The 14,770-nt window shown below is 54.3% G+C and overlaps 1 protein-coding gene across 1 annotated transcript in view; it reads right to left on the bottom strand.

The window, feature by feature from the left end:
* Window positions 1–6,879: 6,879 nt before the first annotated feature.
* PTPRU (protein tyrosine phosphatase receptor type U) overlaps window positions 6,880–14,770 on the bottom strand; it is an 88,525-nt gene continuing 80,634 nt past the window's right edge. The window contains 5 exon segments of the mRNA XM_070384323.1: window positions 6,880–8,069; window positions 8,281–8,416; window positions 9,698–9,855; window positions 9,979–10,104; window positions 12,217–12,357. Of these exon segments, the coding sequence (XP_070240424.1) occupies window positions 8,007–8,069; window positions 8,281–8,416; window positions 9,698–9,855; window positions 9,979–10,104; window positions 12,217–12,357 (624 nt within the window). The 3' untranslated portion in view covers window positions 6,880–8,006.

The raw sequence follows: 14,770 nt of genomic DNA, 5'->3' as shown, positions 1-14,770 counted from the left end.
ATGCTCAAGCCCAAGGGCAATGAAGCCAATCAAAATTCCACCATTGAAGGTCTGTCTCCTGAGACCACCCCTGCTCCCAATTCTATATCAATTAGAACCCAGTCAAGAGACAGAGTTCAGAACCCATAAACTGAGCATGAAAAATTTTAATATAAAGAATTATTAACTAGCATAGGGTAGTTAATTACCAACAGGAGTAAAAGAGGACTCTGCTGCTGCTGCTGCTGCTGCTGCTAAGTCACTTCAGTCGTGTCCGACTCTGTGCAACCCCATAGACGGCAGCCCACCAGGCTCCCCTGTCCCTGGGATTCTCCAGGCAAGAACACTGGAGTGGCCTGCCATTTCCTTCTCCAATGCATGAAAGTGAAAAGTGAAAGTGAAAGTGAAGTCGCTCAGTCATGTCCGACTCTTAGCGACCCCATGGACTGCAGCTCACGAGGCTCCTCCGTCCATGGGATTTTCCAAAAAAGAGGACTCTAAAGGACCTGAAAACAGCAAGAAAGAAACACCCAGAAGAGCAACTTCCCTGGTGGTCCAGTGGTCAAGATCTCACCTTCCATTGCAGGGGGTGCACGTTTGATCCCTGGTTGGGGAGTTAAGATCCCACATGGCAAAAGCCCAAAATATAAATCAGAAGCAATGTTGTAACAAATTCAATAAAGACTTTTTAAAATGCCCTACATCAAAAGAAAATGTACGTTTTAAAGAAAGAAATATCCAGAAGAAAAAGTGGGCTGCAGAAAAAAAAAAAAGTTGCTAATATATCTAGGCTGAGGGAGAGTGAATAATGATGGAACTAAAAGACTGAGGAAAAAGCCCTCCCTCAGTACTGGAATCAAGATTGCCGAGAGAAATATCAATAACCTCAGATATGCAGATGACACCACCCTTATGGCAGAAAGTGAAGAGGAACTAAAAAGCCTCTTGACGAAAGTGAAAGACGAGAGTGAAAAAGTTGGCTTAAAGCTCAACATTCAGAAAATGAAGACCGTGGCATCCGGTCCCATCACTTCATGGGAAATAGATGGGGAAACAGTGGAAACAGTGTCAGACTTTATTTTTTGGGGCTCCAAAATCACTGCAGATGGTGACTGCAGCCATGAAATGAAAAGACGCTTACTCCTTGGAAGGAAAGTTATGACCAACCTAGATAGCATATTCAAAAGCAGAGACATTATTACTTTGCCAACAAAGGTCCGTCTAGTCAAGGCTATGGTTTTTCCTGTGGTCATGTATGGATGTGAGAGTTGGACTGTGAAGAAGGCTGAGCACTGAAGAATTGATGCTTTTGAACTGTGGTGTTGGAGAAGATTCTTGACAGTCCCTTGGACTGCAAGGAGGTCCAACCAGTCCATTCTGAAGGAAATCAGCCCTGGGATTTCTTTGGAAGGAATGATGCTAAAGCTGAAACTCCAGTACTTTGGCCACCTCATGCGAAGAGTTGACTCATTGGAAAAGACTCTGATGCTGGGAGGGATTGGGGGCAGGAGGAGAAGGGGACGACAGAGGATGAGATGGCTGGATGGCATCACTGACTCAATGGACGTGAGTCTCAGTGAACTCCGGGAGTTGGTGATGGACAGGGAGGCCTGGTGTGCTGCGATTCATGGGGTCGCAAAGAGTCGGACACAACTGAGCGACTGATCTGATCTGATCTCATCTGATCAGTACTCTTGCCTGGAAAATCCATGGACAGAGGAGCCTGGTAGACTGCAGTCCATGGGGTCGCGAAGAGTCGGACACGACTGAGCGACTTCACTTTCACTTTTTACTTTCATGCATTGGAGAAGGAAATGGCAACCCACTCCAGTGTTCTTGCCTGGAGAATCCCAGGGACGGGGGAGCCTGGTGGGCTGCCATCTATGGGGTCGAACAGAGTTGGACACGACTGAAGCGACTTAGCAGCAGCAGCAAGACCAAAATTCAGACCTCTTCAGGGAGGATGTGAGGAACACAAGCACATGCAGCCTCTAGTGGCTAAGAACTTTGCCAGGGAGTATGGGCTAGAACTGGAGAGTGAAGCTTGAGGATATATCAGAGCTGGTCCACAAAGGCCACTGAGGTCTGGCTCCTGTGCCGAGGGAAAAAAAAAAAAAAAGATGGTGGAGGATCAGAACCTGAAAGAGTTGCCCACGCCGTCACCTCGCAATGTCCCTCTAGTGCCCCCTACTGGCAAATCCGAACATTGCTCCCACTGGAAAAAGAACTATTTACAGGGTCCAGCTGCAGTATCTCAAAGCAGGGCAAAAAAGGGTGGACCTGAAGCTCAGAGACAAAAAAAAAAAAAAAAATAGATAACTGGTACTGTGGGAGAGACAGACATGGAAGGGAGCAATGAGTCTGTCAGGAAAAGAGGCTACAGGGGCCAGGGTTTCTCTGCCTTTGGCAGAGGAGGGGCAGACAGAGGCTGTAACCCTGCAGAGCAAATTCTGTCCCCAGCCCACTTCAAAAGGAGAATGCAGTCACAAAATAAACACAGCCCAACAAAGCCACGTTGTTCAGCTTTCAAATGAACAGAAAATAAAATTCCTGGAAAAGTTCCCTCTTCCCACCCCTGGGAGCAAGTAGGAAGTGAGTTAGGATGCATTTCATTTTTCTTCAAGAGGCTTTCTCAGTTCCTTGGTTCCTGCTGACTCAGGCCACCTCCACCATCTGCAGATTCAACAGACATTCAGACGTTCATTCAACAGCGTTGTCAGCAGGCCTACTAGGTGCCAAGCAGTGAGTCTGGGAGGCTCTTTAACTGTGGGCCTCAGCTAGGCCTGCTTACATCTTTCTGTGGCTGAGCCCAGCTTGAGCGAGTGTTAGAGAAATTACAAGTTAATGTGGTTCGGGTTCAGACTCTCCAAAATTTCTATGAGGATTTTAAGAGCAAGGGCTTTGGAGTCAAGTGACATGGGTTCTCAGTCTGTTGTTTCTTTTTTTAACCACCACCCCACACACACACACCCTCTGTCTTGGCTCTTTAGTGACTGTACGACCTTAAGCAATTCACTTCAATTCTCTGAGCCTGTTTCCTCGTGTATCAAGTGATTTTGGCAATATCTACCTCAGAGTTGCTGGGAAGATCAGGGATAATGTCTGTATTAAATATAATCCAAGGTGCCCAGGTCTTCACACCAAAGCCCAAACCACACCCTAGGTTTCACCAGACCCAGAGAGCAGATGCTTAGGCCAGGGGCCTGGCACCACCACCAAACAATGCCAGCCCATCACCACTGATATTGAACCATCACTGCCCCACCTAGTTCTACCTCCTTATTGGACAGACCAGAATACTGAACCCCAGAGAGGGCAGGTGATGATCCAAGGCAGCCCAGCATGGTGCTGGCCAAGCCCACACTGGAACCAGGCCTCAAATGGCATCAAGCCACGTGACCATCTGAAAAAACTAAAAATAATATGCTTCAGGGTATGGAGTCTGGAACAAGGCAGGCCCGAGTTCAAGTCCTCTCTCTGAAATTTCCATTCATTCAACAAATATTCACTGAGTATCCGATACAAGCCAGGCACCCATGTTAGTGCAGGGGACACAGAGGGATCTGATCTACACAACTCCGACCCTTGCACAGTCTGGAGGGCGAGACAGTGAATAAATAATCAATGAATAACCAAGTTCATCACCAGCTTCGGGAGAGTGAGGAGGGACATACAAAGGGTAAGGCCCTGAGACGACAGGTCAGTGGGGCAGGGGTCCCCATTGGGGCCATCAGGGAGGGGCTCGTGATGGGGGGTGTTGCTAAACTGGGACCTGAACACCAAGAAGGACCAGCCATGCAGAGGCCGGCAGAAGGCACCCAGGCAGAGAGCTCAGAGCCATGAGAAGGGAGGCCCAAGTGAGCAGAGAAGCAAGAGGGACACGCGGAGAGAAGGCAGAGCCCTTCAGCCAGGGCCTTCAAGATCACCCCAGGAGCTCAGCTTCACCCACCGAGTGGTGGAGGTCACGGGGGGTCTGAGCAGACCAGTGATGGGACCTGGCGTAGTTGTTCGAGCAACCACTCTGGCCACCACTGTCAGTCACTCCAGGGCTCTGTGACTTTGGGCAGGTCACTTAAACTCTCGGAGCCCCAATCTTGGACGCCAGAGTCTCTGTTCCCACTGCCCCATCACAAGGCAGTTCTGCCCACATAACGACACCTTTCTTTCTGCACTGGCCTCCACCCTGAGGGTGTCTATTAAGCCCCTGTCCAGTAGAGGTTGACAGGGGAGGTCAGTAGGAGCCTGGTAACAGGGAACAGCCAGGCCCCTCTCTCAATCAGGGCCTTACAAATGGCCTTAGCATCCATCAAAGTCACTGCTCCATCTCCTGGGTGCCCAGGATGTATAACATATCCCAATCAGGGCCCGGCAGAGAGGTGGTGAGAGGTAATAATTACCTTGGCAGGTTCCTACAGCCAGATTTATGATGACATAAAGAAAAAAATTTAGCTCCAGGCAGTAAATAGGCAGCTGGCCCCTCAGCACTTGCAGAGATTCTAATGACTGGAGTGGGGCGGCGGGGCCTCTACCCCACGTCTGCTCCCCCTGCGGCCCTGGGCAGAGCCAGGCTGGCCCATTCAATGTCTTTGCTCCAGGCCACCTTGTCCGAGAGGCCACCGGCTCTGACTCATTTCACAGCCTTTGAAAGTCAGTGCGCAGGCCACCGATCACATTTGGCATTGCATCAAGGGGTCCCCTGGTTTCTGACACCCCCAGGCAGGCCGCAGTGCAGCTACAGGCGCAGCCTTTGGAGTCAGCCTGATGTAGGTTCAAGTCTGAGCTCTGCCGGGCAAAGGCTATGACTTTGGGTGAGGAAACTGCCTTCCTGAAACTCTGTTTCCTCATCTCTAAAATGAAGGGGTAGCCTCTACTTTGAAGGGCTGTTGTATGGATTAAGTAAGAGACAAAGGCTTCAGGTGCTAAACGACTGAGCAATGGTGAGCATATTTACTATCCAGGGCTTCAGGATTATGATAAGAGATGGTGAGTCTGAGGGCCAGTAATGTCACGGTGACTCTGCTAGTTCTTTTCAAACATTTTATCTCTAGACTTTGCAACCAATCCTGCAAGGAGGTAATGTTATGTCCCGTCTCTAGATGAAGAAACTGAGCCTGGGGTAGTTCTGGGACTCGAGCAAGGTCACCAGCTGGGGGGATGTGGGAGCTTGGCTTGTTGATTCTGCAGCCTGCACTCCTCCTAAGCTCCTCTGAAAGCTCGAGTAAGGCCAGACAGACAGGCAGAACCTCCCTCCCTCCCTCCCTCTCTCAGGCCAACATTTCCTAAGCATCTGCTTCAAGTCCAGTACTTTGCCAGGCAATGGATACAATCAGGTGAACACGGAAACACTTCCTGCCCTTAAGGAACTCAGCACCTGATGGAGAAGCAGGACCGCTGACCCACTGCACAGAACTCATATGTATTAGTTAGCTTTTGCTGCATAACAAAACAATCCCCAAACCTCCTGGCTTAAAAGAACAATTTGCTATCTCTTCCAGTTCTAGGGGTCGGTTGAGCAGTTTCTGCTAAGCTTAATCATGTGGGTATACTCACCTGACAGGTCAGCCTGACTGGAAGGCCCAAGATGACCTCATTCACCACATGTTGGTTCTTCTCCATGTGCCCTTGAATCTCCCAGTAGGCGAGACAGGCTTCATTACACGGCAGAGTGCCAAGAGGGCAAAAGCAAAAGCTGCAATGCCTCTCGAGGTCTAGAAGCCAGAGCTCGTGCTACATGCTAAGTTGCTTCAGTCACGTCCGATTCTCTATGACCCCGTGGACTGTAGCCCACCAGGCTCCTCTGTCCATGGGATTCTCCAAGCAAGAATACTGGAGTGGGTTGCCACACCGTTCGGCAGGGGATCTTCCCAGACCCAGGGATAGAACCCACGACTCATGTCTCCAGCATTGGCAGGTGGGTTATTTACCACTAGCGCCACTTGGGAAGCCCAGAAGCTCACCTGATGTCAATTCTGCCACATTCTGTTGGTCAAAGCAAGTCCCAGATAATGCTTGGCCGGTATCTATGACATACATTTGTGGCCCATCAGGTAAGTCTTAGTGGTCAGTTCAGAATGAATGGGAAGGTCAGCTTGTGCCCTCGCTAAGTGGGATCGTAACCATCAAAAGATTTTTAATTCAGATTAAAGGATATTGAATTGTGAGGGTTTTAGAATGGACTGTATTCTTCAACCAATGGAGAAACTGAGGCAGAGTCAGTCAGTGTGGACAAAATCAGTACATCATAGTGCCAGTCTCCACATGAAGAAACCAAGGCCCAGAAACGAAGAGTCTTGCCCATGTCCTACAGCAAGTTTGTGACAGAGCCAGGGGTGACTTGAGTCCCTGCCAGCCAGCTCACTCCTCCTCCAAGACTGGGGATGGGCTGGACTCGGGCAGCTGAAGTGGGTCCACCCTGTCCGGTCTGTGTTGTGTTTTAAACGGACCTCTTTCCACACACCCGCCACCACACAGGCACTTAATCACTGTCTCATTTCATCCTAAATAGAACTGTCTCCATTTTACAAATGGAAAAGAAACCAAGGTCGGGAGAGGCAGCTGATTGGCCCAGGGTCTCACAGCCCTGGGGGACCATTTGTCTGACACCAAAGCCTGAGCTTCTCAGGAGGGACCCAAAGGAGCTCAACCTAGATCCAAGCCCACAGGGGCTGAGAGGCAGCTCCATGGCCATCAGAGGTCTCGGGATAAAGCCTCCTCTCTGAGTGCTTCAGAGGCTTGGGTGGAGCCAGCTCTGCAAGTGGAAGGCCCCTGAATGATGCTCGGGTCCATGCCTCTCCCCCCATTTTATGGATGGAAAATCCAAGACCAGACCGGGGCCCTCCCATGGCACTGGGAGGCTGGGGGCAGGTTCCAGTCAGGCTGGTCAGACACATAAAAGGCTGCTCGGTGGCATTCAGAGAGCACGTTTATTTACAAAGCGCTTTACAAACAACCAGTTTATGCCTCCCCACAGCCCCCTGCGAGGTAGGTCAGTAGTCATATCTACAGTTTACAGATGGAGAAATTGAGGCACGGAATGGGGGTGTGGCCTGCCCCATTTTAAAGAGAACTTCCCACCCACCCATCAAAAAATAAACAGAAAAGCATTGATCTTCCATCTCAAAATATACCTTCTTTCTCCAAACCCTAGGGGGTGGTGAGCACCCCTGACAACAGCGCCCCAGGAGGCACCCTGACCAGGAGCCACAGGGACCTCAACCCCAGGGGCTGTCGTGCAGCCTTGCCGATTGTCACTGACCCAGGCAGAGGAGGACCCAGCCAGTGAGGCCTGAAGTGACAAGCAGAGGGGGCTGAGGTGACGTCATTCTGCAGACATTGGGTCAAGCAAGAAAGGGACCCCACACAGGACAGGGTAGGGATGGGCAGATCCTGGTTTGGGGGAGGTCAGGGCACATTCAGGGATGCAGAAATTCGGGGTTGGGGGGATCATGAGCAAAATATCCCTAGGGCTGCAGGGAGGCGAGGGGTGGAGAAGGGAGCTGAAGTTGCCCCTGCGAGGACCAGTCTGAAGTGCCTACTGGAGAATCAGGGCAGAGTGTGGTCTCCCCAAGACCTGCAGGGGCCGGCCAGATGGGATATTAGATGCCAAGCCCCAATGCATACTCTCCCCACATCGGGCCAAGCTGGGTGGAAACCCTGGCCTGCCATTTGCTCTGCAGGGCTTCACTCATCTCTGCCAAGGGCTAGGATGCAGTCCAGGGGCTTGGGTCTGGGGCCCCCTAAGCTGGCAGTTCCAAGCCGGCCACTCTGCCAGGAGGTGCCAGGGCTCTCAGCAGGCCTGCAGGACCCCATGAGGCAGGCTGGGCTGCAGTCTTGCTAAGCTCCTCCTTGGCACACAGCCTGCTCACGGCCATGCTGAAAGGCCCTGCCCACAGTGGAAGGGGGCACCAGGCTGGCCCAGCACCCACTCCAGTGCTTTCCCTGGGGGCGCAGGTCTTCCTCGTGGGTCCGCTGGGGATGGTGGGCCTGGCCCTGAGTGCGCAGTGGGTGCCCCAAGCCAGGGGCCCCTGCTATCTTGACTCCAGCCCCTCCAGGTACTCCAGGGCCACGTCATAGCAGAAGTGGTACTGATCCTGGGAGAGGGACAGGAGTCACCAGCCAGGTCCCTCTCTGCCCCACGGTCAGGGAGAAGGGAGAAATGGGGGTGACGCTTTCGCACCACAGGACTAGACCCCAAGGCCCAACTGTGGGGCCCAGATACGGGAGAGGGTATCCGAGGGGGGCCTGGTAGGGAGTGGACCAGGAGGTTGGAAGCGGACGGGCAAGGGGTACAGGGCTCCTCACCAGGGTCTCCACCATATTGGGTTTGTAGTTCCTAAGCGTTTTGGCAGCAAAGAAAACGTCCACCAGGTTGTGGCAGCGGATCATTTCCAGGACCGTGGCGCAGGCGCAGAAGGTGCCGCTACGGCCGCCCCCATTTCTAAAGGAGAGACATGAAAAGATTTGGGGTTGGGCTTGCGGGGTAGGGTGAACTCAAAGATGGAGAGCAGGGCCAGGGAACCCAAAAGAGAGGAGTCCGGGAATCCAGAAGGGAGGGGCCAGGACATCCAGAAGGGAGGGGCGGGGCCTGGGATCCTAGAAGGGCGGAGTCAGGGAACCCAGAGGGGAGGGGCTAGGACACCCAGAAGGGAGGGGCGGGGCCTGGGACCCTAGAAGGGAGGAGTCAGGGAACCCAGAGGGGAGGGGCTAGGAAACCCAGATGGAAGGGGTCAGGGAGCCCAAAGGTGGGCAGCAGGAAGCGCTGGTTAAGGGGGTGGAGTCAGAGGATAAAGGACTAGCATCCCAAGCGGAAGGTATCTAGAACAGAACCTCTAAGAGAAACAGAGCAGATTCTGAGAACAAGGAATCGAGACACACTCCAGGAGAAAGACACCCAGACAAAGTCAGTGACAGAGGAGCGCTGCAAGGCAGCAAGCAAAAATCCAGGCAGCAGAGTGGAAAACAAACACTGAGATCACCAGTCACCCCCAGTATCACAGACACAGCCTCAAGCGCACAGAGACACTCCCAAACGGGCGGCACCGCCAGGGAGACCCTCTGAGTCCCCCAGCCCTCTCCCTCCTCTGCTCTCTGTGACCTGGGGCGGTGCTTCTTTGGGAGATGAGGGACAAACCAGGCCCTCTGTCCCCTTCCTGAGGGGCATCTCCCACTAAAACCAAAAGCCCTTGAGAGGGCCAGGCCCTGCCTGACTCAGCTCCCTGCCCCTGCATCCTGTGTGCCCAGCCTGGCACTAGGGTCAGTAAGTGCTGAAAGCATGAAAATGTGGGGGGCAAAGGAATGAGTGCACCCAGATGTAAGTGAATAGATGAACCTGTGAATGAGGCATGTAAATGAATGCACGAGGAAGGAAAGAAAGAAAGTACATGCATGCAGGCACGAACAAAGGCCAGGATTCCATTGGCTTAAAAAGTGTACCACTACCGTATCATGGGTTCATCTATTTACACAGGACTCTCTCCAATTAAACTGGCAAAGTCAAACATCACAAAGAGGCTATACTGGTCACGCGTTTAGGATGGAGTCCACACCCTGGAAAGTGACAGGGCTCCTCCAAGGAAGGCAGGGTCAGCTTTATGGGGCCATGCTGTCCGGAAGCTCAGGGCTGGGATGCCAGCCCTGAAGCCCTCTCTCACCCCGACCTCTGCCCCCGGTCCATGGCGCCCCAAGCCCTCTTCCCACCCAAGGGCGGGCCGGCACTCACAGGCAGTGCACGATGGTGCGCCCGTCCCCGCTCTCCGCCTGCCACTTGTCCACCGCCGCCAGCAGGTGCAGGAAGGCCTTCTTGGAGTCAGGAGTGTCCCGGTAGGCAGACCAGCGCAGGAACTGGAAGTGTCGCACCAGCAGGTGCCCCTCCTGCATCTGGGGCGGAAGCAATCAGCCAGGGGACCTGAGCACCAGGGTTCCATGGCCCCCTGGGGACCTCGAGAGGGTCCAGCCCAGCCCCCACCCAGGTTCTCATCCTGGAGCTCCCACCCCACTCACCCGAGAGATGTTCTGCACCCGGAAAACTCGGGCCACCAAGTCCTCGTCCGCTGTGCCCGACACGAACTCCACCTCCATGAGGCCATACTGCTGCCGGCCTGGCTCCGGCCAGTACTGCGGGCAGGGCTGTTGTGCAGGATGGGAAGGCGAGCTGAGCTGAGCCGAGCTGGTGGGGCAGCTGCTGCTCACACCCACCCCCAGACCTCCATGTTTGCCCAGGAGCCCACCACTCACTCCAGACTCACGTTCAAGTCCCCCCTCCGGCCCCCAACATCCCACCACTCACCTATCAAATCACAGTGTACACCCGCCCGGTGCGTTTGTACTGATACACTCAAGTCAGCAGAGACAAACTCTTTGTTGTGGGTTCATTGACACCGCTGTGCCGCTAGACAGCTATACCTAACACCCTCACAAGCACATACACCTCCCCCTGGCTGCCTTCTTCCAAGGACAAGCCTCAAATGACCCCCGCTCACCCCAGCACCCCTGCCCCGAGGCCTTCTCTCTCGCTGCCTCAGCCCTCCAGCATCAGCTTACAGACATGGGGTGTCCCTCTGTTGCAGCACAGCTTAGCACCCCCCTACTCCTGCCCCAGGACCCCTCCGTGGAGTCAGGGTCCTAAAGGTACCCCCCTCCAGGTCACATTCTCAAGCCAGTGGAGGGACAGGGAAGGCACAACCCCCTTACACACAAATATGTGGGTCTTCTGGGGAGCTGGTCTGAGGCCCCAGCCCTCCAGTAGAGCCTTCTAGCAAGGCTCTTCCTTCCTCCGAGCCCCAGTTTCTCCAGCTGTGAAATAGTCCCCGGGCTCCTCCCAGGCAATACCCTGCTCCATCTGCCTCCCTCTCTGACCATGAAGGAAAGACACCACCTTCCTCTTTCTCCTGGGGTCCTGGCAACTCCTTGCATTCAGGCCTTTGCACATGCTGCTCCCTCCCCATGGACCACTTGTCCCCCATCTCTTCACCAACTCAACTCTACCCTTCCGGTACCTCTCAGCTCAGACATTACCTCCTCCAGGAAGCCCTCCCTGATACACCATCCCCCAGGCTCCTCTGTGTCCCTGTACCAGCTCCATGGTAGCCTTCTGCCTCTGCTGTCATGATCAGTTTCAGTACCTGCTTCCCCTAAATCATGAGATCTGGGAGGGGCCACATGTTCCCCGTCCACCTCCCCACCAGGTTGATAGGGAGTGGCCCATGAGCAAAGGTGGTTGAATGAATGAACAAATATGTGACTAGTGAATGACATCTCTGTGAGCCTCCCTCTGGGTCCCTCCCCTCCATCTTAGTAAGGGCAGGGTTCATGCAACATGGGACTCCCTTAGACCTCTGCCCAGATCCTGGAGCCCATTACCCTGAAGTCCTAGGTCATTTATATCAACTGCCTGACTTGCAAGGAGCCCAGTTAACAATCTTCTCCAGGCGGCCATCTCCATGCTGTCATGCTCATCTTATAGCAATGGTCATATGGAGCTGGAAGGCGGGGTGTCTGGACCTCCCAGGAGTTCCAGCTTTTGGAGCCCCACAAAGAAATGAGGGGAGCTGCCTCAGGCCGAGATCACTGACCACCTTCTGGACCATCCTCAGAAGCAATGGTCACCTTCATCATCTTCACCCGTCACGTACCGAGCACCTGCAATGTGCCAGTCACGGTGCAGTGCTAAGCATCCCACGCACATCTCACACCATCCTGATGATAATCTCATGACGGAACAGGTGCTGAGATAGTCCCCATTTCACAGAAAAGGAGACTGAGGCTCGAAGAGGTGTATTAACTTACCCTAGATCAAACTGTCAGAAAGTAAGGAGGCTGGACTTCTACTCTGCCTCAAAGGCCCCCATGATTAGCTGAGTGACAGGAAGCAGAGGCTCTGGGAGGAGGCAGCCCCAGGTAAGGGGCACGGCTCTGCCACTTCCCAGCTGTGTGACCTGGGAGAAGTCCCTCCACCTCTCTGGGTCTTAATTTTCTCACCTGAAGCCCATAAGTGCCGAGCAGAGTCCCTAGTATACATCAGATACTGCCTAAAGAGCAGCTGCATTTCTCCGGGCTGAGCCTGGTTTTACAGACAAGGAAACCGAGGCTCTGGGAGTGGGTCGGACACATCTGAGGCAGCTCAGCAAGTAGGCAAGGTGGCAGAGCTGGGCTCCAACCCCTGACTTTTGCCATGCGCCCTTGAACAGACTGAGGCCTGGGCAGCAGGCAGCCGGCCAGCCTGGCCAGCGGAGCCCTCACCCAGGCGGAGTTGGACTGGTGCAGCTGGTTGAGCATGACGATGGAGGTGCACCCGTAGTCGTAGACCAGCCGCCAGAAGTCGGGAGTGGTGCTCTGCAGCGGGTGGAGGGTCACAATGAAGGCCGCGCTCCGGGTGTAGCTCTGCAGGGAAACCAGGACTCAGCGCCCAACACCGCCAAGCCTCTGCCCCACTGTCCTCCTGCCCTGCCCACCCCAGCTCCACCCCACAGGACCAGGCTGCCTCTAGGGACCCAATGTGGAGTCTGGCTGGCACCGTGGGGCCTGAGTTGACAGGGTGAGCCCCCAGGCCTCTAAGGCCCAAGCCCATGGCCCCCCGAGCTAAATAGCGGAAGATTCCCAATAGGTGGCAATGGAAGCTTGGGCGTGGTGGGCAGAGGCTGGCCAAGCCTGCTCCCTGCCATTCGCACCTGCTGTTGCTGTTACCTGGAACAAACTTCCCAGGTGTACAGGGCTCTCTCCCTCACTTCTTTCTGGCCATTCCTTAACTTCAACCGCTTCAAAGAGGCCCTCTTTACCAATGCATCAAAAATAACCACATGCATACCCCAAAACCCACATTAAACACTTCCTCTATCTGGTTGCTTTTTTAAGAAATTAACAGTAACTGACAGTCCATTGTATACTTGTTTGTTGACTGTCTCAACCCATTTCCCCAAAGGCAAGGTTCAGGAGAGCAGATTTTTTTCAGGGTGTGGCCTGTGACCAGAACTTTATAGGAGTTCAAGAAATATTTTTTTAATAAACAAATATCTAGGTGCCTTCCAACTCCATGGATGAAGGGTCTGGACCCCAACTCAAGCCCCCAGACCAGTGACCAGTACTGACCCCATTCCCTACTCCTGACCTTGCCCCACCAGGTGAGCCAGCCACAGCCCTGCCCCCATTTCAGTGCTCCAGCCCCAAGTCTCCTGTACCCTGCCCTGTCCCTGCTGTGCCATGTCCCCTCCCTCTCCTGATGCTCTTCTGTTACCACCCCCTCTCCCCAGGACCCACCAAAGGCTTCCTGATTGGCAGCTCCCCAATGCCCAGCCCAGCCAGACTCTCCAACACTCAGGCCTGGGCACCCAGTGGGGCTCCCTGCAGACTTAACCACCAAAAACGGCCCCCACCTGGCCCCCAGATAAGCTCACCGCAATGCAAGCAGCAGGGCCTGGCTCATAAGCCTCAGGCCCTGCATGGCTGGGATCAAGTGTGACATATCACAGCCCCAAGGAAGCTTCTCCACCGGACTGGCCCATTCCCACCAGGCCAAGGAGCCCAATGTGACCCTCTCCAGCTCAGGGGCTCAGGACGTCAGAGAGCCTCCCCTCCATCGCCCCCATGTGCAGACGGGCACACTGAGGCCAGAGAGCAAGCCGAGAGTGAGGCCACAGATTCCAACGTCCCCCTCCAAAGCTCACCAGCACCCTAGGCCACCTCCCCAGGACCCCAGCCCCTTCTCCGTTCACTCCCTTCAGTGGCTGTGACTGCTCGCCCCTGCTTGCCTTCAGCTCACTCCAGGAAGCCCCTGGGGAAGGAAGTATGGGAGCTTTCTCTCTTTGGAGAAACCCCACTGTTCCCTGCACCGCTGTGCCAAGAGGCTCTGGCTAAGAACTGGGCCAAGAAAAGCCCGTCTGCCTCATCTCTGCGATGGGGGAAGCTCCCTCCCCACAGCCCTCATCTCCACGTGGATGGACATCCAGTGGTGACATCCACCTTCACAGGTGGATTTGGGACAAGACCAGAAGTGCTCAGCTTCTGAAGGGAAGGCCCTCCCCTTCTCTTTCCAGGCCAGCTCTTCCTCAGAAGCTGTGCATTCAACTGTTGCCGCTCCCACCAACATGTAAAGGCCTGCCCCTTGCGGGGAGGGGCTCCAGCTGGACTACTGAGTCTGGGAGGACAGGTCTCCCCGCCCGAGGCTGAAGGAGTAGCCATCCACGTAGCCACACAGCTGAAGTCACCTTCTCCAGTCTCACCAGTTTCCTTAGAACAGTAACATCTTACCTCTACCTGTGTGCCCCTGTACCTCTCTCTCAAACTGGTTCCATTTAGGAAGGAATAGGGGTCACTCACAAGACTTGTCCCCCTCAGGCAGTGGCACCCTGAAGTTATTCACTGGACCCTAAATTCCCTGGTTCTGTTTGCAAAGCCCAATAAAGGGGGTGGAGCCTCCTGAGCTGGGAGTAGAGGCTTCTAAACAGCTCCTGAGTCCTCAGACCACTGGGCATGGGGAGCAAATAGCTACTCCAGGCCAGGTTCCTGGGCAGGCTCTAGCTCCACCACCCCAGGATAAGCTCCCCTGGCTCCAGATACCAAATCTCACGTCCCAACCCCAAACCCTCCCAGCCTCCCCAGCCAAAGCCCTTGAATCATTCATCCTACCCCAGGTTCTGCTGGGCCTAACCATGGAGACAGCCGTGCCTGAACTCCACCACCCAGATCCCTACTCAGACTGAGGGTAATACCTGAGGGGGAGCACTGGTTCTTGAGTGCCCTGAATAGAAGATCCTTGGTGCGGGAGGAAGGCCACCCAATGGGCCGCCCCAGAAAGGCA

Source organism: Bos mutus, chromosome 2 (assembly GCF_027580195.1).
Source record: "Bos mutus isolate GX-2022 chromosome 2, NWIPB_WYAK_1.1, whole genome shotgun sequence".
NCBI lineage: Eukaryota > Metazoa > Chordata > Mammalia > Artiodactyla > Bovidae > Bos > Bos mutus.
The sequence above is the reverse complement of the archived record's forward strand: the minus strand, read 5'-3'. Positions and strand labels throughout refer to the sequence as shown.